General features: G+C 34.5%; 1 protein-coding gene across 1 annotated transcript; it reads right to left on the bottom strand.

Annotated features, from left to right (window-relative positions):
- Window positions 1-2,917: 2,917 nt before the first annotated feature.
- Window positions 2,918-15,076, bottom strand: LOC139996356 (GDP-D-glucose phosphorylase 1). Its single transcript, XM_072020691.1, has 5 exons — window positions 13,448-15,076; window positions 11,221-11,501; window positions 10,065-10,167; window positions 5,119-5,434; window positions 2,918-3,102 (listed from the first exon to the last, which is right to left on the bottom strand). The coding sequence occupies exons 1-5, from the start codon at window positions 13,634-13,636 to the stop codon at window positions 2,951-2,953; spliced, it is 1,041 nt and encodes a 346-aa protein (XP_071876792.1). The 5' UTR covers window positions 13,637-15,076; the 3' UTR covers window positions 2,918-2,950.
- Between the last annotated feature and the right edge of the window lie 7,760 nt (window positions 15,077-22,836).

Here is a 22,836-nt window from a genome sequence, read left to right as displayed (position 1 = left end):
TATTTTTGGTCAATCAATAGAAGAACACAACCAAAACTTGGCTATCGTATTACAAAGACAGTATTACATCTTTCCTTGGACTAGCAGGTTACGACAGAAAATTTATTCGTAACTTTTCAAACCTAGCAAAACAACTCACTAACAAAGACACGCCATTCCACTAGACTGACAAAATACCTCCCGTGTTAAAATATCCAGATTACAGTAAATAGAATAGAATAAATTACGACATAGAATATACCAAAGGCAAAGACAACACTGCAGCTGACGCACTCAGTAGAATACATTGTATAACCAACGAACCAGTTACACTTACGATCGAAGAACTTAACGCAGAACTTGACTCTGAATACGATATTCTATTTGAGTATGGACTATGGATCGGATCTAGCGAGAAACCAAAATACTTAAAGATCTGTCCTAACGACAAAAGCTTCTACCAACTGAAGAAAACACAACTTGGAGACTATGAACCTCGAACATGGCTCAACAAGATAGGGAATATCCTTCAAAACAATAGAAAGATAGGTTTTGGAGATTACGACTTCACAGAAACCGAGAAGAATGAAATCAAGAGAATGATTCTATTCCACAACAGCATCGATGAAAATAAAGAATTTACACTGGCATGGGGACTAATTCGGGAATTTACTGAAGAGCAAATCGAGGAAATTCTGCAAGAGAACCACGATTTAATGGGGCATCCCGGAATACAAAAAACATATGATAGGATAAGAGAACGATACAAAATTCCGAATCTTATGGAAAAAATTCAAGAACGCATCAAGACCTGTGAGATCTGTCAAACCACAAAGATGACTAGGATTCGACCTAGAAAGAAGAACCATGCATAACCGACATACCGTTGGAACCAAATAACAAGATAGCAATGGATATATTAGAACCGTTGAAGAAAACGAGACAAGGCAATTCCTTTATACTTTCCATTCACGACGAACTCACGAAATACCTTATCCTTGTTCCTATAAAAAACCAACAAACAGAAAATATTTGAAATTTTCTGTTAAATCATTACATATACATATTTTCGGCACCTAAGAAAATACTGACAGATAGCGGATAAAATTTTATTAGTAGCTTAATGCAAAAATACGAAGAAGCTTTCAAAATAAAACATATTAAAACTACTAGCTTCCACCCTCAAAGTAATGGATCATTAGAACGAACTCACGCCGTAATAGCAAACATGTTAAAAAGTGTTCAAAAGGACTCGGAGAAAGAATGGAACGAACATTTTAATTTGATATGCTTAGCTTACAATACGATGATACACGACTCGACCGGTTATACACCTTTTGAATTAACATTCGGACATAAAGCAAATTTACCCTCGACAATTTCACGAAATCCACAACGCACTTACGCGGACGAAGTAGTATTCAGAAAACGAGAATGGGATTCTAGACTTTCAAAAGCTCGAGACCAATTGATTAAGAGTAAACAAATGCAATATCTTTTCTCTCATAGTGTCAAACCGATCGAATATTTTAATCTCCTTTTTACTCCTTCTCTTTGGACAATGATGGTTGAAGAAACAAACAGATATACCAAAAAATTGTTAACACGTTGAATGCCACGCCAGTTTTACAAGGTTTAGCCGTGGCATTACGATGACTTTTTTATTATGCGATACATATAATCATCATTAATGAATTTATCTCACTTAGGTCGCCAGTAACTCCCATGGCGCTGTAGCGCAATTTCACTCGAATAACTTATTTTTCGCGATTATCAATTATCTCATATTGTCTCTTCGCGTTGTTAAATAATTGTTCTATGTTGTTGCGTCCCGGCACCTACCATAAACCATAATCCATCCCTCGATCATACTTATTTGGACCCGCAATAATCCTAAAGGACCGTCACAAGATTTAGCATTTTTTACTTTAATATCAAGGCCCTTGATTGCCATCAAACATCTTTCAAGTCGACACGTTCCTTAGGGTTATTGTTCATTAATTAAGGTAGAATACGGAAAAAGCGGCTTTTTCTAATGTTCGACAGCCACTAGGGCGGGGGGGGGGGCGCACATAATAAATTCATATTACATATATAAATAAACCTATTCTTCTATGTTTTATACCGCATTAATTTCATCACATTATTGTAGTAACGATGGTGGTAATAAACAATTTACAACTATTGACATTTGTTCAAATTATGTATTTTTCCTTATTTTGGTGCGTCACTGCACGGCGCTACGGCCAAGTTGAGTGCCGGTCACCGTGACCATCATGACATTCGGCGTGTTAACATAAACATACATTTTATTATTATTCTTTATAGTCTATAGCATATTATTTAATTTATTATATTATTATACTAATAGTTGTTTATAATAGTGAAAAAATGTACACAGTAAAGTGTAATATTACATCAATTTTGTTTTAATTTGCATATATCAGAATCGCGGTTGCTACGCTCAATAGGAATGTTATGTTGCTATGCCAAAGATCACGGAGGTATATCCATATACATGTATATGTACATGTATATGTATACGCGTATGCATGCTTTGTAACGTCACCCAAAAGCCAGGCATCTGTCGACATTGGATATGTCGATAACACCTAGTCATGCGATAGCGATGAGAAAAGACAATAGTCGGACTCCCATCCATAAGATATGTAAATCATAATGAAGAGATAAAAACCCCAGTCCTTTAGTCAGTAAGTCAGTCTGTATTCTGCAGTTAATAAAGCATACGAATGGGCTATTGCTCATTCGCCTTTTTATAACACCTCGTCATTTATTACGTGACATCTAAAACGGCGAAATTGGATTTGGAAACAATTTCTCTTTGCTAATTTAAAAATAACCGAATATAGTTCGCAAATATAAAATGGTTTAAGCATAATGTTACTGTGGACGTTATTTTAGCTCCGCGTTGTTTCCTTGTGCCTTTGCCTTGTTATAGATTTGGTAAGTATTACACTGTCTGTTTTTGTACTGCAGCTGCATTTATTTGAGACTCTACTAACGCTTTAATTTCAGCAGCGATAGAAGAGAAAGTTTCTTCAGTTGCCTCTCGCAAAGCGCGCGTTACATATTCCTCCGTAACGTTCTCGTATGTCTCTTTGGCTGTAACATACATAAAGAAAAATGATAATTATTTATCCTGGTTTAAAGTTACAAAGAGATATTCCAATTAATAACCAATATTCAATTAATAAACATGTCTAATCATCCATTAGTAACAATAGCGCCAAAAATAAACAAATACGGCGCTATATATCAACCACGTTTGTGGAGTTTTACGGAAATTTCATGCAATAAATTATGCAATTAATGATATAGACATTTTGCTGTTTCGTCATACTGAATATAAAAAAATGTTAAATAATACTTTTATAGGTAACTAAAAACCTTAGTATTTCTAATGGGGATAAAATGTATCGATGTCACCATACGTTATAACCCAACTATTCTCTCAAAAACTAGTATAAAAGTTTCATAGTTATCTACGGAACGTTTACGTTTCAAAGAAAAGTGTAAAGTAAATGTGTTGGAATACAACGATATTTTACGCGTAGGCACAATACCCTTACACAGACACCCACACAGGCATTTGAATAGGACACTTGCACAGGTCATACTCGTTACTGTATAGAGAGTGGGGTTCAAAAGTATTTAAGGGATCATGGGTCATTACCTAGTCTAGTCTGAAAGTAACTGGCCAACGATCAACAATTCTTATATACGTTGTTAATTATATCACTTGCTTATATACATTTGGTTCTGTAGTCTGTTTAATAAACATCACTGAATATTATTTCAACATAAACATTGTGTCTTCCAAAGATTATTAATCTTAACTTCAAGATTAAATTCTAACAAAATGATTATTATCTGACTGTTTACTGACGCACATTAGAATCATAAATGTGATGAATCAAATTTTTCAGCAAGCAAATTAACAGCAAACTATTCTTCCACTTGTGAAATATATCGCTGTGCAGCAATAACTAACAATGACTACTACATTCACTTGCTATGTAAATTAAGAACTAATATTACATCATGTTTTTTGACATTGAAGAGTAGGTCATACCATAGGCATTCACATAAAGAAACAAATTTTCGTTATTACGTGTCTATTTATAATTCCTTCAAATTGACGTTCACGTTTCAATAAAGAGTTAGTCAAGTAATCTTTGTATCGCGAGAAGTAAGTCGAGTCCGACTTAGACTTTGGAGCAAAGTACATCCGTCATCCCGTTGACCGCGGATTCGTTATATCGAACCTAAGGTCATTGTCATTAGTGTCTAGTTACCGCGGCCACTCGCCAATCTTGTAACATCCATACTTGTGTTAATAAACGCTACCTCGATTGTGTGACAACGATGAATAATCCCGGTGAAGATTCATTACACGCCCCTAACCCAAGTCTTAACGATAACCCGACATAGATATATATGTCGGAGATGAAAGGACAACGGGGTCACTCGTTGGAATTGCTTGGAAAAGCCTCAATAGCATTCACGAAATAACCCAGACACAGTCATTCGAAACTTGAGACAATGAGCTTAGGCTCGAGGCGACAACCGGTCGCCGAGCGTAGCCGCGGTCACGGGATGAATGTTCCACCTAACAGAAAAAGTATCAATATTATGAGACACACGTTGTATTAACAATCAAACCCTGAGCAATGTCGCAGTTATGTGAGTCTGCCTAGCAACGGTAGCAGTTTGTTGGTATCCCAGGCCAACGTTAAACAAAGCCAACGCAACCGTAAGGAAAAGAAAGTTTCCATTACTCAATTATTCTTGTGATCTCCTTGGTGAGTGACACATCGTCTAGAGAGCAATATAAAGAGCGTCATTGTGAGCGATACTTTTGTGTATAGAAATTCTATTCTGAGTTTAATAAAGAGTGAGCCCGTGGACCGTGGATTCGCTATATCGAATCTAAGGTCATTGCCATCAGCGTCTAGTTACCGCAGTTATTGTTCAAACTTATTTCTTCTGTATTTGTGTTAATAAACGTTATCTTGATTGTGAAACAACAATGAACAACACAGGCGAAGATTCTTTACACGCCCATAATCAAAGCTCAAACAACTCAACTCCGACATATATATACTAACAATTACTCACATTTTATTGACAAGTGTCCAAAAAGTTCGCAAGCTGCCACATTAAACTCGTGAATGTCTTTTGCACCTTGAGTAGATTTTCTGGCCCAGATGTAAATTCTTACGTCTCTGTACTCTTCTTTATTTTCTTTAATATTTGATTTCCCTCTCGTAATATATATATTGTGTGGTATTTGTTTATTTTTCAAATAATCTATTATCAATAATGCCCAATTAACAAAGTCATTCATATTCTGCACATTGGAATACTTTATACAAAATCCTTTTGCTGGGTAGTTTCCTAATATTTGTATAGGCCCTGCATATTCTTCAAGATCCTAAAAAATAATAGTATATCCAGTATATGTAATAATGTTATACAATAACAAATGTCAGTGTTAACAAAATTATATTGAAAAGAAAATTACAAAAGTTGCAATAAATAAGCAAAGAATTTAGCCTTTCATCCATTAGTAACATATGATAATTGTTATTTAGATTTTCCGGCATCTGTTTGAAAAAGGTTTAATATCTGATGGACGTTACAATTAGTTATACTAACACGTGACGTTATATCCAAATATGGTATATCAATTTAACATCTTCACCATTAAAATGTAATTAGGAAAAACTGAAAGATAAAATGATCGCTTTATATTGTTCTCGTTAATGACATTAATTAGATTAATTTGCATTTTTCTGCTAATACTATCAACATATGTCAAAAAATATACTGGATGAGTAATAAAAATGATTGTAGTAAGAAAGCTTAAAAGAAGATTGTAATGAAACAAAATATGAAATAGTATTATTAGAATTGTTACTATTGAAAATCACTTTATTCTCTGTGAGTTTTTCCTAATTATATGTTAGCATGTTTCTATACATCAAAAATAAATACTTGAGCAGATGACTATCTTCTTCTACACCATTTACAATAGGAGATGCAGCTACAAATTTCTTTTACTTGGGATGATAAATTTGGCCCCACGAATAATTTTTATAATTAATTAATAACCATATATTTATTACATATTTTCTATTTTTTTACAGAGAATGCTGCGAATAACGAGTCAAAAACTTTTAAACAATTTATACATTTTCAGGGACTCAGCTCCCTTATCGCGATAGTTAAACAAACGTAGTAAAGTTGTTGTCAAACTTTAACTAAAGTTTTATTCAAACCAAAGTGTTCCGTTGCTGAAGAATCGTGATATTACTTCGTGGTATAACCAGCAACCACGAAGAACTAAGCCGATTTTCATTTTCAAAATATTAGAACCAAACTTCCAGAATTTCAAATCTACCAATAATATTTCAGCGACGCAGAAAACTGGCAAAAGTAACAATTTGACTTTGAATTACGGTTACGCAAAATCTATTATATTTGCAGCATAAACTTTTATATCAAAACCTTACATAGCTATATGACATTATCGAGTGACAGCAATTTCGCTTTATGAGAAGTAATATCCGAGCTATTAATAAAAAGATAGAAATCGAGAAGAATGTTGCAATCGTCCCATACCCCGCGGTGTACTTTTTATTTGCTTTGCTAAAATTATACGAATTATCGCATGCAAGGCAATAGTACTCCTTATTTTCTTCATGATTACGTTATTCATTCTTATTCTTCCTCTTGATGTTTTTGATGTGAATTCTCAACTAATTGGCGATCAGTCGGGTTGCAAGTGATCGGTTGATATCGCGAACCGTGAACACTATTAACGCTCAAGGTGGAGGTAAATTAAAGATACAGAGTAGTATTATGTTTAGTTTATTTATTTGCACTCTTTAATATACATTTAATATACTGATAATCATTTCTTTTACATAGCCTGCGTCGTTTTTCTCCCTCTTCTTTCCAGTATTCCCTTGCTTTGGTCTCGTTTCCACATCTGAATCTTGCTAATATTTTTCTGTCCTTCCACTTCATCCTCCCTTCTAAGTATTCTGGTAACGCTTCTGTATTTTCGTCCAGTCGCGGGAGACGCGATCGCTTGATGTAGCGCGTCAACGGGAGTCGTAAATTCCCGTTACGATTGCACGAATCAACACCACGAGCAGGGCGATCCCCTTATTTCTTTTGGGATAATAGGGGTGATTGGTTTTTAATATAACTGGAATCCACAGTTATATAATATATATATATTTATTTACACTAGCCTACAATAATTATTGCGTCGACAGAAATTGTTTGACTTCGTCGTGTCGGAAAGCACAGTAATTGATTAATCCGAAGAGTGATCGATTTGATGGATAGAACGCCGAGAACTTGACTTTTGATATGTATCGATGTTCGTTGAATTCGCGATTTTATCCGTTAGAGTTTAAGATGTATGCGGTAGGATTTCTGAAGAAAGACTAACTGCCCTAGGATAAATTTCTTGTCCTCTTGGGGAGACGACCCCCACCGCGCTCGGATCACGCCACCGCTCGCGCCGATGATCACGTATGCCGACTTCTTTGTGAAATTAAAGAACGGATCGAATCGACGTTTCTGGAACTCGCGGCCGTGTAACATCAACTACACCTCGATCTACATCAAAGACCGGGCCGCGCTTCAGAACCGCTGATGATAGAAATAAAGATGCGGCCGCACTCGGCGACAGTGTATGTCGGCGAGGCGAAGTGCTCAATGAACCCTCAATATCCCAACGATCCTTTCGCCGAATATTCGAGAACGGCTAACAAACGCGTGGATAGTGGGGATATTGAGGGATGACAAAGAAAAAAACAAATCAGTTTTTAAAGGTGGAATTGTAAGAGCTTCAGTCTTAAAAAGTCGCTCCTAGAGTTCGGAAGTCAAGTGTAAACCAAGTGTGAAGAAATAAATTCTGTCTTTGTATTTCTTTATTTTCGTTTTTTATCTTTTATTTTACGTCTTCGATTTTTCCTTCCTTTTTATTATTTTACGTGACACGCTCGTCGATACATCGTATGCCCCGTCGGGAAGATGAGACGATTCGTGTATGACGCTGGAGGACCGCGAGAGACTGTTAGAAACACGATCCATATCAAGCTTCGCGACGTAACAACGTGTATTCGTAAATCTCAGTACACGGATACATATATAGATATTATGATCCCTGTATCCCTGTATTTCGATATATGTGTAGCCGCGTATTTCAATACTCGCATATTGAGAAGTACACGGATTTAAACGCCCTAATATTTCCATTAATTCAATCGAATCCAATAGAGACATGAATTATAAAAACCTGTTAATAAATATCTTATTGATTAATGCGACCCTAATTATGATTATGGATGTGGACGTGATCCAGATAATAAATAATTGTCAACAATAAACGATTAAGAGTGGTATAACTGTAAAAATTAATCATAGTAATCATAATAAACATAGTAATCAAAGTAGTGGACTGGAACGAAGCAAGTAAAGAAGAGACAGTAAAGGAGTTCATAAACGAACAAATGAGGATAGGGGCAGAAGTAGAAAAAAAAAACCATGTATAACCATGTATCCCCTCTGTCATAGCAACATAACATTCTTATTAAGCACCTATAGTCTATAATAATAGCCTGATACTCATGATTATTGTGATGGCTGCCCTATTCCAATCGATTGATTCCTTGACATAGCAACTACCCAATACACTACATATATAAAAACACCAAGAATATCAATAAAGAATGGCCCTCTCATTCAGCGTTCAATCAAGTATATAATATAAATAATTATAATTAAGTATAAGTATACTTAAACACCTCCTTACCACCCTGGAAATAAGTTTATTACAAAATTATGAATTTTAAAGTTTTCATTTATTCTTTTTAAAAGAATAAAACTTTGTAACGCATGTTATAATTCGTTAATACAGTAAGTTATTAATTTTTCACACAGATATTCTTATGTGATAATGATAATTTTTTACTCCAAATTGCAGTTCAGTTGGTGGTGCTATCTTAACAAAACACAACTCATTTTGTAGGTTATTTAATCACCTATAACATTCATTCTGAATATTTTCCTCTATGTCCACTCAGTTCCCAAATATAAGCCAATAAGTAAAAGAAAAGGCTAATTTTTACAATTATACCACTTCTGATTATGTATTGTTGAAAATAATCTCTTACCTTGAACAGATTCTCATTCTCAATTGTGAATAGGACCACATTAAGTGGTAGAACAATAATTAGAATCTTTTTAATGAAATGGATTTTGTTACGACCGTTCGCGGAGAGACGCGGTCGCGAGGAAAACGCGTCAGCGAGAGGCGTAAATTCTCGCTACGATTCGTATAATCGACGCCGCGAAGTAGTCGTTCCCCGTGTTTCGGTTAGGATAACAGGGGTGATTAATTGAAATTAACACTGTGTTAACAGGTTAATATGATGTATATATTCAACAATGGATTACACAATATTATGAGCGTCACAAGTATTTGATGATGAGTACAGTTTATGCGTTACAGAAAATGTGACCCGATTTGACGATATCTCTCGATGAGATAGTTAGACTTTACAAACGGATTGATTTAAAGATAGAACCGTGGTAGACTTATTGACTGTTCGGACGACGAAAATGGACTCCCCGGTTACAGATTTCGAATGAGACTGATCGGTTAGAGTGTTCGATTGAGACTGACCTCCTTAGACCGATTCTTTGTCTTTCGGGGAGACGACCCCCCATATGCTCGGATCACGCCATCGCACGCGCCGATGATCACGCAGGCCGACTTCTTCGTTTATAAAATAACGGTCCGAGATCGACGGTTCCAGAACTCGTTATTTGGTGATAAATATGCGCTCATCGATACAATGTATATTTTTCGTCGGGCAGATAAGAGGATGTATCTGCGACGCTGGAGGGCCGCGAGCGACGGTTGGAAATACGATCTCTAAAAAGCCTCGTGGCGTAACAGATTTAATTTAATTCAATGTAAATCGACTGAACTAGTGGGATATATATATATATAAGGAATAACAGAATAAAAATGTAGTTACAATATATTCCAGTAACATCCTCCATCTCAAGTAGTATAAATGCCAATGAAGATGGTTCACAGATGCAAAAGCACAAAGACTATTAAAAGCCACCCTGAGATATCTGCAAACAACATATTATCAAATTGTTAAGTTTTAGTTATTTATTTATTCCAATTATTCTTTTTATTCTCTGTAGATCTTATATCGAAAATTCAAATATATTTAAGCTCTTGGTTATTTAACATAGTAGATTAAAAATATTATTTTATTATAAGCATAAATATAATGTGGATTAAATTTTAAAATATGTAATATTATTTCTTTGATTATTTCTTTGATTATTTCTTTGATCAGAATTCCACAGTTAGATTCTATTGAACAATAAAATCACAAACAACCGTTTGAGTCCCAAGCAGCGCGATCGCGCTGGTTAGATTTTGTGTCGAAAGGTCTCAGTTCATTTGAACGGACGACCGACGGTATTCTGTATTTCATTGTTATTTTCTTAATAATTTTTATTGAACAAAACTTGAAATATTATAAACTATGTCATAAAAATAACAAATATGACGAGCGCTATTGCGCCGCTTGTTTCTCTTCGCAATCGATTAAGGCAAGCTGTTCGGGATTTTTCGACCCCTGAGACTCAAATAGTTAAGACATTTATTGTTGCATGTTGCACAAATCCTAGATCCACGTCTCTAACACGACGTTGCAGGTTAAGGGCTTAATTACACAATAAGATTAATTGAAAACACTTATAAAATGTAAACAACAATGTAATATTGTAAATAGTTATAATATAAATATTTTTAAATGTCAGAAAATGTTAATAAATCATGCTAAAATTTCAAAATTTTTATTTTTCCTATTAAATTGGAATTGCATCACTGATTACTAAGCTTTATGCTATAACAATTAGAGTTTCAAAAATAAAATAGAATCATAAAATAATTACTTCTTTATTCATAATGCATTACTACAATAGTCTTATTTTATTAACTGAATAATGCTTAATAAATATTATTAAGAAAAATGAAATTTATGAGAGTACTATGCATGTTTTATTAACTTTCCTTTGACATTGCACTTTTTAACAATCAACATATGTATTTATAAATTAATTAAAGATTTAATTTCTGTTACTTTTGCTTCAAAGGTGGAATATACTTACGAAGACAAACTCAAGGAAAACAACTCAATAGCTTTCAATAAGCTATACTTTGTTACAAGTTGAGGTAATTGTTTACATCTTTGTGGCAACAGCAGAGAATGACAGTATTCAATTGGACTAGCATTAATTGCAATTATATCATCTTTGTCTGTATTATTTAAATTCATTATTTGTTCTTCTGACACAAGTTTTGTAAAGTTAAAATTTTTTTCATTGAAAGGTTGGTTCATTGAAATAATATTTTCTGGATATCTTCTTTTATAACCGCGGTCAATATTTAGCTGAAATTAATAAAAGTTGTCAGTATTAAATATTTAGAAAAGCAAATATTATTTAGTATAAGATTATTAATAATAAAGAAATTTTGTATAATGATTAAAACATGTTTGTATGATATGTTTTGTCACAGGACAATATATAATTGGATTGTTCATATAAAACCTTTATAAAAATTTGAATCATTAAATATTTTAGACATTTAATACCTGTGTCTAATGAATAGAAAATATCAGTACATATAAGAATCAATCTAATATAAATTACTATTTTATCTCCATCTTCTCCTTATAATGTATTTTCTCTTTTGTGAATCTGTTTTTTGATTTTTGGATTTATTGTCTAGATTTACATAAAATATTGTCCAGTTTTTTTAATACCTTGTATATAGCACCTTAAACAATTCATGGGCTTAGCAGTTTCTGGAAGTATGTATATCTTTCTAAACAACAGATGAATTTCAGTGTATTTATAATTCAAAGGGGTTTATTTACATGGTTAAGGAGATCCCCAAACCACATTTCTCTGGTGATGAACTATTCAATAGTTTAACAAAGAAAAACATCATACAAAAAATTTCTGCAGAAAATTGCAGCACATTATAAACATTATAAACTTCCTGACAGTTTCCTGTTTGTAAAAGATGAAAAATTTATAGAATTACAGATTATATATATATATATTTATATCAAAATAGAATAAAGACTAGAGTAGAATAAAAAATAGAATTAAAAAAATATCGAAAAACAGACATTATATGTATACAGAGGACTTGAATCCTAAATCTTACCATAGGACTTTAACAAATTACCATCATACTACCGCATTGTTTGTTAAATACCACAGTTGAAACACATTCTAGCGTAGTAGTAAAATTTCAATCACTAATGTTTCAAAAAATATTGGGTCTTTGTCCTTATAATTCAATACTTTTGTAAAGGGAAGATCCACCCATATGCAGAATTTTAACTAAATCAGTAATACAAATGTCTTGCAATTCCCTTGTTATTTAATAATTATGAATTTACATATATATGAATCAATATAATTATTTTTTCCCTTTCATTGTGTTAGATAGAGTTACATTAACTAAGTCATACTAGAGTAACTTGACACATTAGCACCGTGACTTACATATATGTAATTTAGGTTCCTTTGCTAGAACCTGAATGATATATATATGAGTTCCTAAATGCTCTGATGCCAATGTATTAAAGGATTGTAAGTTCTTTGAAATACAATCGAGGAGAGAGACATTATGATTCTCATAATTATAAATCATAAAACATTAAATAATTTTAGTTCATTAATAGATATATATTCCTAAAAGTATAATACATTGATTAATAAATAAACAATCCTGATATTGTATTGGCAATATAATAACAAATATGACATATTCATTGCTACTTCTTCAACTGTTATTTTATATATGATTTTGCACTATAAAATTAATTTATATAATTTTACTCTTATAAAAATTCCTAGAATAAACAATATTATCTATATAATATTATTAGATATAATTACGGTTACATACTATTTATTTCATTTTTATTTTTGTAAATTGTCACTGATTTTGTAAATATTTTTGTTTTGTCTGCTTATTTTTATTTTATAAGTTATCAACAAACTGTACTTGTGAGTATTAACACAAAGAGATAAGCATACGTAACAAGTTTTACATGTACTCTTGTATTACTGACATTAATACACAAAACATATTTGTAATTATTAAAATTTGAACTAGAAAATTATCTTACGAATATTTATGCAAGACATGGTAAAATTAAAGCATACATCTAGACATATGACAAGTGAACAATAAAAACATGTAAAATATTTTATCCTGTAAATTACTATATTACTTAAACAAAATTGTAACAATTAAAAAATATTTAAAAATAAATTAAATAAATATTTATTATAATTAATTATTTAATAACATTACCTGGACTAAAAAGTGATATTTGCCTTCCAATACTTTTGAATCTTGAATATTTAATATATAACGAAACATTCCATTCTTCTGGGCTTCCATCCACTTTTCTTTTAAAACCAAATCAAAATTAGATTCCCCATCTTTTTTAATATCTTCACTACAAACACAATTCGTTTCAGTAGGAGAATTGTAGGACATGACTGTGTCGGATTTTGTTATGTAGATTTAAATAATATGAAATCATTTAGCACAACTAACCATAGCCTATTTTAGGTATAAACCACGTTGTGATCTAAACATAACCTAGTTAATATTTTACGTATTATATCTATATATATATATATATACATATGTATGTATGTACTTCTCCATAGATTTTCTGCGAAATTAAAAGATACTGACATGATAAAAAAATTATAATGCAGTGAGTTAGAATATGCAATAGTGAATACAATACATGTAAAACGAATTTATACTATATTTAGATTAACTAGTTATATTTATTGTTTTTTTGTGTATCATAATTACTTAGATGAAGTAAGAAGTGTTGTATAATATTAAATATTTATTTTGTATCTTTTATCTTAAGTATTTTACTCTACAATATGATAGTATTACATAATTTTTTTTATATTAAGATCTTATTGATTAACTATATCATTGTATTACTATAACACTAGTTACAAGAAAGTTATGATACGACTTTTTTAAAGAATTAAAGCATGATATTTTTATTATATTAGAAAGTATGTTTAACCCTTTGCACTCCGAATTTTATTTCAATTTTCTTAGCAGTAGCTCCCAACGCTTTTATGTGTTTTATTTGAAATTTACTTTAACTAAAAAATAAGACAATTTAAATAAATAAAGGAAGAAACAAATTCACTTAAATACCACTTTTATTTACACTATTGTTGTATTTTGTAATTTTTAAGTGTATAATATATCTTGAAACAATTTCCAGGATGCAATCCTTGTTTTCTTTCGCACATTTGACAAAAAAAGGTGGAGCTGAAAGAGTTCCACTCGACAAAGTAGCTCCTGAGATAAAAACTAATGTCGAGTCATACTCGACATAGGAATGCAAAGGGTTAATACATTAATAAAAAATTAATAATAAAAAATTTAACAAAGAAGAAATTGAAAGACGACATTAAATTATATTTAAAATTTGTATTTCATATTGAATTTTTTGATCTCTGTTAAAAATTTCTCATGGTGGTATTAAAGCTAGTAAGTATAAGTAAATAAAGATAATTAGTTTAAAAAATTGTTATTTTAATGTTTAATCTCTGAATTAATTTTTTCATTTTGACGCTAATTTTATTAATTTTTAATGAAATCTTGTATTAGATTTAACTTTTTGCTGGAAAAATATAGGAGAATAATTTTTTTTATTGTAATTTTGGGAATATTTTGATTTAAATTTTCTTCTACTTCCTTTTCATTGTTATTTTTACTATCTGATGATAGTTATGAAAATCATTGTTAAAACTTGGAAACGCGCACGTCGATTACATTGTTTATTCGTTTGAACACACGCACAAAGGTCGACTTCCGAGACTATGCATGCCAAACCGAATAGAACAATGGAAAAGCATAAATAAGGAAAGAGAACAAGAAGCATATCAACGCTACGTTACAAACAGCACGTCAGTGTCACACACTCAAGAAAACCATCCGCTTAGTAACCAGATAGACCGAACACCCTGCATGCCGCATCTGTTGAAACAATAGACTAACGAGACCCCCTCCAAAGGGACTAAGTCCTCGGTGGAGGGACCTTCCCAAACCGACAAAAAGACAGTCTTCCGTAGCATCTCGAAGCTATCTGTTGTAACCGTCACTCTGTTGGATTTCTGCAATAAATCTCATTTTCCCAAATAAAGTTTCATTTCCTTCATCCTGTTCGTGAAAGAATCGTTCGTTCGTGCCGCGACGCGAGTACATCACCGACGATTTGTTAATTTCGCAATCTTTTGTGTCTCCGACGTGACAAAATTGGCGATCCTGCCAGGATCCATTCATCGCATCAAGGGGAAACTTCAAAGGGAAGTCTACGGATTCTACAGCGAAGGACCACGGTCACCTCTTTGATCAAAAGAAGGGTCTATGAAGAATCTCGGTAAGCTGGTTTTCGAATATTATCGAAATCCTAAACCCAAAATACGTTCTGAAGATAGTGACTCTTCCGAAAATATCGCGTCTATCAAGATGAATCCAACTGACATGAGTACGGCAAAGCAGAGCGAATTAATTATGACTGTGATCGAACAACTTCAAAGTCTAACTCACGAGTTCAGAAACTTTAGAAGTAATACTGATCAAAATATGAATAGAATAAAAGAATTCGCGGAAACTTGTGATAAAAATCGGGCCAAAGAAATACGAGGCCTTGCAAAGGCTATGGAACTAAGGTACGATACCGAAACTGACCAACCGCTCACGAGCACGCCTTTAGCAACCGGTGTTGACCAAATGACAGACGACGAAACCGACGAACCAAATGTTTCACGAAAACAACGAAGTAATCACGTTACGACTAGACAAGGAAACGACCGCAACGAAGACCAAGGGCTTGACGCAGACAAGGCCATACAAACTATCGAAACACTACGGGGTCGAGATGACGTAGGCGTTGAAGATTTCATCTCATCGGTCCGCAAAGCAAGAGCCAGATGTAAGGCAAGTGACAGAGAGCTATTATTGGACCTTATATTGATCCAAAGAATTACCGATGATGCAAAAAGAAATATACGGTATCTAAAAATTGACTCGTTCGAAAACTTATATACATGCTTGAGACAACATGTGCTAACACCAACAACTATCAGCAATTGTAGGGACAAACTAAAGAATTTAAAACAAGGGGCAACAGAAAGTGTACAATCTTTCAATTCTAGATTCCGACAACAGCTCAATGAACTGAATTACGCAGTTCAAAACGAAAATCGTACACCAACCGAACGACGCATAGCTATAGATATTGAAGAACGCGAGGCGCTTAAAACATATTTACTTAACCTACGACATGAAATAGGACAGATGGTAGTGGTTAGCGACCCGAAAAATCTGAACCTTGCCCAACAACTAGCCGCTGATAGAGAACAATGGCTACGGGAAGCGAATCGTGTCGCCAACCGCCCAAGGAACCAATCTTACAACACCATATCAGCACCCAAGCAAAATATCACCGACCCACGACTGCAAACTTTTGCTCGGTCATCTGGCCGACCATTAGACGACCACGTGAAACCGAAGTGTCCCAAGTGTTTACGAACCGGACACACGGCCGGAGGTTGTTACCCCCAAAATTTTCCATTTGCCAACCAAGGAAAACTTCCACCTCGAGTAAACCAGACAACGGAGAACCGAGAAGAAACATCCCAAGAGTTAACTGCACTACCACCGGAAGATTATTGTCGATCGTGTTGCAACGAAGAGACGGAAAAAGAGCCAGATTTCTCGTCGATACCGGAGCAGGAATAAATCTCATAAAAGAAACCACTTCACTGAACGCTCAAACCTCCAGTCCAAAGACTTTCCTAATGGGAAACGACAAACACACCACAAACAAAGTTTGTAACCTAAATATTTTCAAGAAGGATCATCAGTTCCATATAGTTCCTGACAATTTTCCCCTAATCGAAGACGGAATAATCGGACTCCCATTCCTTAAGCAGTACCAATATAACGTCACTAACGATAAACTGACCCTAGACGAGATCACATTACCTTTCCAGAGCACCGATAACGAGATAGGACCAGGCGAAACTTTAACCTCAACCCAATACATCGGAGGAAAGCCCACCACAGTATGCTTTATCAACACTGGTAAGCAAATCTGCCATATTACAAACGAGATAGAAAAACCGGATAGATTAACACAAATTAATAAATTTGCGCGAGTAATACGCACTAAACATATTGATCCAGAACTTCGAGAACCTCTTGAAAAAATCCTTATTAACTACTTAAACGTTTTTAACATGGAAACAGACTCACTACCATGCACTAACTTAACCGAACATACAATCACACTCAAAACAGACAAACCCATAAACGTCAAATCTTATAGACCGCCCGAATGTCATAAAAAAGAAATCGAGACTCAAATCAACGACATGTTAAACAAACACATCATAGAACCATCGGATAGTCCATATAACGCACCAATTTGGGTAGTTCCAAAGAAATTAGACGCATCAGGTAAACAAAAGTGGAGGATTGTTATAGACTTTCGGAAGTTAAACGAGCAAACAGACCAAGACGCGTATCCTTTACCGAATGCGGACGAGATACTCGATCATTTAGGCAAGGCTAAATTTTTCTCAGCCCTAGACCTCTCATCAGGATTTCACCAAATACCTATGGAACAAAAATCAAAAAAATATACTGCGTTTTCAACTCCACAAGGTCACTTTCACTATAATCGCATGCCCTTCGGACTCAAAAATGCACCGGCAACGTTCCAACGCATGATGGATACCGCGCTACGGGGCTTGGTAGGAAATAACTGCTTTGTATACTTAGACGATATCATAATATTCGGAAGCACCATCCAAGAACACAACCGAAATCTAGCTATTGTATTAGACAGATTACAAAATTTAGGGTTAAAAATAGAACCAGATAAATGCGAATTTTTAAAACCAGAGTTGGAGTATTTAGGGCACGTAGTAACAAAAGAAGGAGTAAAGCCTAACCCCGAAAAGATCCAGGCCGTGAAGGATTTTAAAATACCAAAAACCGCGACTCACATAAGATCATTCTTAGGACTCGTTGGGTACTATAGGAAATTTATACGCAATTTTTCCAAAATCGCTAAACCACTGACGGACCTCACAAAGAAAGACACTCCATTCCACTGGACTGATAAACAACAGTTTGCATTTGACACACTGAAACAAAAACTCTGTGAAGCCCCTGTACTGCAATATCCGGACTTTGAAAAAACGTTCACGTTAATAACAGACGCAAGTAACGACGGATTAGGAGCAATACTCTCCCAGGACGGACATCCATGCTGTTACATATCCCGAACCTTAAACCCTCCCGAGAAAAACTATTCCACAACCGAAAAGGAGTTACTAGCGATAGTATGGTCAATCAAAAGACTGAGACAATATTTGCTTGGTAGAAAATTTAAGATTCAAAGTGATCATCAAGCTTTGAAGTGGCTAAAAAATGTTAAGGATCCCTCATCGAGACTCATGCGATGGCGCTTGAGACTCGAGGAGTATGATTATGAAATAGAATACAAAAAGGGAAGAGAAAATACAGCTGCAGACGCTCTGTCCCGATTGTATCCTATCACCAATGGAGAGATTCAATCCGGCTTAGAAAACCCGAACTATTACGACGAATATGTCGACTGGAAAACAAATATCACCCCAGCTCCAATAATTCAAAAGATTAACAGACCACACTTTAAACAAATTACAAAGACCGAATTAGGAGACTTTAACGAACAGCACTGGTTGCATCAATTAACTAAACACTTTATTAACCAGACTGGACACTTGCATATAGGAATAAATGACAATAGCTTCAGTACATTAGAAAAAGTTAACATTCAACTCATGTTAAGGTTTCTAACAACTAGGTTCCCTCAAATAAAATTGGTATTTGGACAAGATCCGCCAGTAGACTACGATAACGAACAAAAGCAAACTATACTGCGCGAGAACCATAACGAAATAGTAGGACACTTAGGTATACACCGCACCGTGAAACGAATACAAGAACACCATCACTGGACAAACCTAGAGCAGGACGTTACAGAATTTATACAAAACTGCGAAACCTGCCAACGAGAAAAATTAAACCGTATTAGGGCCAAAGAGCAACCCGTAATAACTGACACACCCGTTAACCCTAATGATAAAATCGCAATGGACATATTCGGACCCCTAACCAAAACCAGACGAGGCAACCAATTTATCCTATCTATCCAAGACCAATTAACCAAATATCTCGTTCTCATACCTTTAAAAGACCAAACAGCCAACTCGATTATTAACGAACTCCTGGATCACTATGTATATATATTTTCTGCACCGAAAAGTATCCTCACGGACATGGGACGAAATTTCGTATGTAAACTGATGGATACATTCGAAGAGGCTTTCAAAATTCGACACGTAAAAACCACTTCTTTCCACCCGCAATCTAACGGTTCTCTTGAACGGACACACGCTGTGGTAAAAGATCTCATTCGAACTTGTACGACCGACCGACAGAACGACTGGGACGAAAATTTAAAATTGATATGTATGGGATATAATACTTCAGTACACGAAACGACCGGACACACCCCATTCGAACTAACATTTGGACGACAAGCTAACATGCCATCCTCGATATCAAACACCCCCATCCTAACTAAAGATCAATTATTTAAACTCTGGAGGAACCGACATAATGCCTATATAGCGAAAGCGAGAGAAATCACTGAATCAAACAAAAGGCGGTATCAAAGGGATCAGATTCGAAAAATTATTAAAACACAAACTATATTCCAAGTAAAAGACAAAGTATGGGTACATAACGATCACAAAACCAACAAACTAGATCACGAATGGCTAGGACCTGCAGAAATCCTCTCCTCCAATCCACCCACCTACCTAATCGAATATTCCAACGGTCATACGCAAAGAATCCACGGTAACAGGCTAAAACCCTACTTTTCAGGAAGAAGACCATAACATGGATCATTTTAACACTTGAATACATTAAAAGCGACCTAGCAGTAAAACCACTAAATTACGCCAACATTTTCTTGGAACACATCGACGACTGCTATCTGTACAACGAACAAATAGATATCACCCTTATAGTAAAGCTTAACGATCCAATTGATCAAGTTGATAGATTACAACGCGTGATAGATTTAATAGACCGTCAATGTAAACCACCTTGCGCTCACATACCAGAAATAAGTAGCCTAAAATCTAAATACAGAAATCTTCAAAACCTGTCTCGGTAGCTCAAATTATTATTGCATTACAGAAGCAAACGCGGATTGCTTAATGTCATAGGCTCAGTATCCAAAACTTTGTTCGGAACCCTCGACGAAAATGACCTAGAACTCATTAACAAAAACATCGACACATTATTCGACTCCAACAATAAAATAAAAACAATCTTTAGTGACCAAACCGCACTTATCAAACGCGTGGTAGACGACACCAAAACAGATCAACTCGAAAACCTTGCCAACAATATACACAAGATTGAAAACCACAATGGAAAAAACGAAATATTAGTCTCCCTAGTAATTCAAACTGAATTTACCATATCGGAACTCCATGTTAACGTCGACGAAATTTTTAACACTGTTACGTTAGGAAAACAAGGAATCATAAATCCACGAGTTATAGAACCTGAACAATTCCTACAAACACTTGACCAATTAACGAGACAAAACTTTATGACCAACCATATCGAACCCTCAGTTCAAAATTTTCAACTAATTCTAGATCTAAGTAAATTAAAAATATGGATAAGAGATAACAAACTTATATATACAATAACTGTGCCGGTTTTGGAAGACAATGAATGGAAAATAACAAAAATTTATCCGATACCTTCTAAACAAAACTCTGTATTCATTGCGCCTGTAATAGAAACTGACTTGATATTAACCAATTCAGAACAATACATCTTTGCCGATAGTCACTACTTAGACAGATATTGTAAACGAACAGCAATCATCCATATTTGCAAAAGAACTCAACCGAGTCACAATAGAATGAACTCACCCGAATGCGGGTCAGAATTAATTAATAATCAACGGACAGTCAAAACTTGTCCGACTGCTGCCTTCAAATTGGAAGGATTGACGTTCGTACCTTTGCAGACAGAAAACCATTACATTGTTATCCCTACGAAAAATGTACAAATCGACGTATTATGTAAGACACATAAAATCCTAGAGATTAGACAGCCTAGTTTAATAAGCAGTAAAACCGGGTGCATAATCACCTACGATCATAATATTATGAAGATAGGAGGTTCACATAAAAATATCTCTTACGAAACCAAATTTAAGAATAGTATATACAGCTTCGAAGAAACAGACGTTCCGATATTAGAGAAAATATTAGAAACAGCTCCAAGAGTAATTCATAACTTTAACCAATATAAAGCCGACCTCGATATGTTGCAAATGCAAATCAGTACCCTACAATTTGAGCGACGCATAAATTCATTAAAGGGATGTGGCATATCCACACTACAAATATTAGGAATCGTAGCTCTAGGATTAGGAACAATATATGTAATGTACAAAGGTAAAATTTTCGAATGTCTATGCCGATCACTTCCCAAAAACTTATGTATCAAAATACTCTGCCCTACCGCTCGCATAAACAGGATCGATCAAACACCAACAGCACCAAGGACGGTCACTTATCAAAACATCGCAGATGATGAAAATAGCGGGGTCATTCAAGTCAGACGACCCACCAGAACCATACGCTTCCACGGAGTAAAGCGAATCTAAGAAGGGGGGAATGTCACACACTCAAGAAAACCATCCGCTTAGTAACCAGATAGACCGAACACCCTGCATGCCGCATCTGTTGAAACAATAGACTAACGAGACCCCCTCCAAAGGGACTAAGTCCTCGGTGGAGGGACCTTCCCAAACCGACAAAAAGACAGTCTTCCGTAGCATCTCGAAGCTATCTGTTGTAACCGTCACTCTGTTGGATTTCTGCAATAAATCTCATTTTCCCAAATAAAGTTTCATTTCCTTCATCCTGTTCGTGAAAGAATCGTTCGTTCGTGCCGCGACGCGAGTACATCACCGACGATTTGTTAATTTCGCAATCTTTTGTGTCTCCGACGTGACATCAGCGACATCCATATACCCACTCATCAAACACGCACAAATGTTGCCGCAGGACACTTAAATTCCTAACAATTATTTTATATTTGCAAATAATAATCACTATGGTAAATATATTTTCTATATTTCATTGTGTTTCTAAATGTTTTTTTGTTTTCTTTTATTTCTTTCATTTCTGAATCTTATTTGCTTTCTTTATGCTCTTCCATTTTCTAATTGTAACAATTTTTTGTTACAATTCTTTTGTATAGCCAATCATGATTTAGTTGCATTACTCGGTTATTTACCACATAAATTTTGAACTTACATAAAGAATAATATAAAATTTGTAGATACGTGCAAAGTAGCTACAGTCTATATATATCTATATAATATCACAGAGGAAATTTCCTCTTTCATACATATGTGTATGTCGGGTTCACATTATGATTAGGGGCGTGTAACGAATCTTCATTTGGATTAGACATTGTTATTATTCAATAAAGAAGATATTTATTAATCTGATTATTACAGAATTTAACAAGTAACCGTGGTAATTAGATAC

This window comes from Bombus fervidus, chromosome 18 (assembly GCF_041682495.2).
Source record: "Bombus fervidus isolate BK054 chromosome 18, iyBomFerv1, whole genome shotgun sequence".
In the NCBI taxonomy this organism is placed as follows: Eukaryota; Metazoa; Arthropoda; class Insecta; order Hymenoptera; family Apidae; genus Bombus; species Bombus fervidus.
Note: the sequence above shows the minus strand (reverse complement) of the source record. Positions and strands in the feature narration are given on the sequence as shown.

Coding starts and splice junctions, on each gene's coding strand:
- LOC139996356 (XM_072020691.1), bottom strand. CDS start 13,636: ATGTCCTACAATTCTCCTACTGAAACGAATTGTGTTTGTAGTGAAGAT. Junction 5,435..10,064: donor GGATGTTACTGGAATATATT/GTAACTACATTT, acceptor ATTATTTTTTAG/GATCTTGAAGAATATGCAGG. Junction 3,103..5,118: donor TGGACACTTGTCAATAAAAT/GTGAGTAATTGT, acceptor TGTATGTTACAG/CCAAAGAGACATACGAGAAC.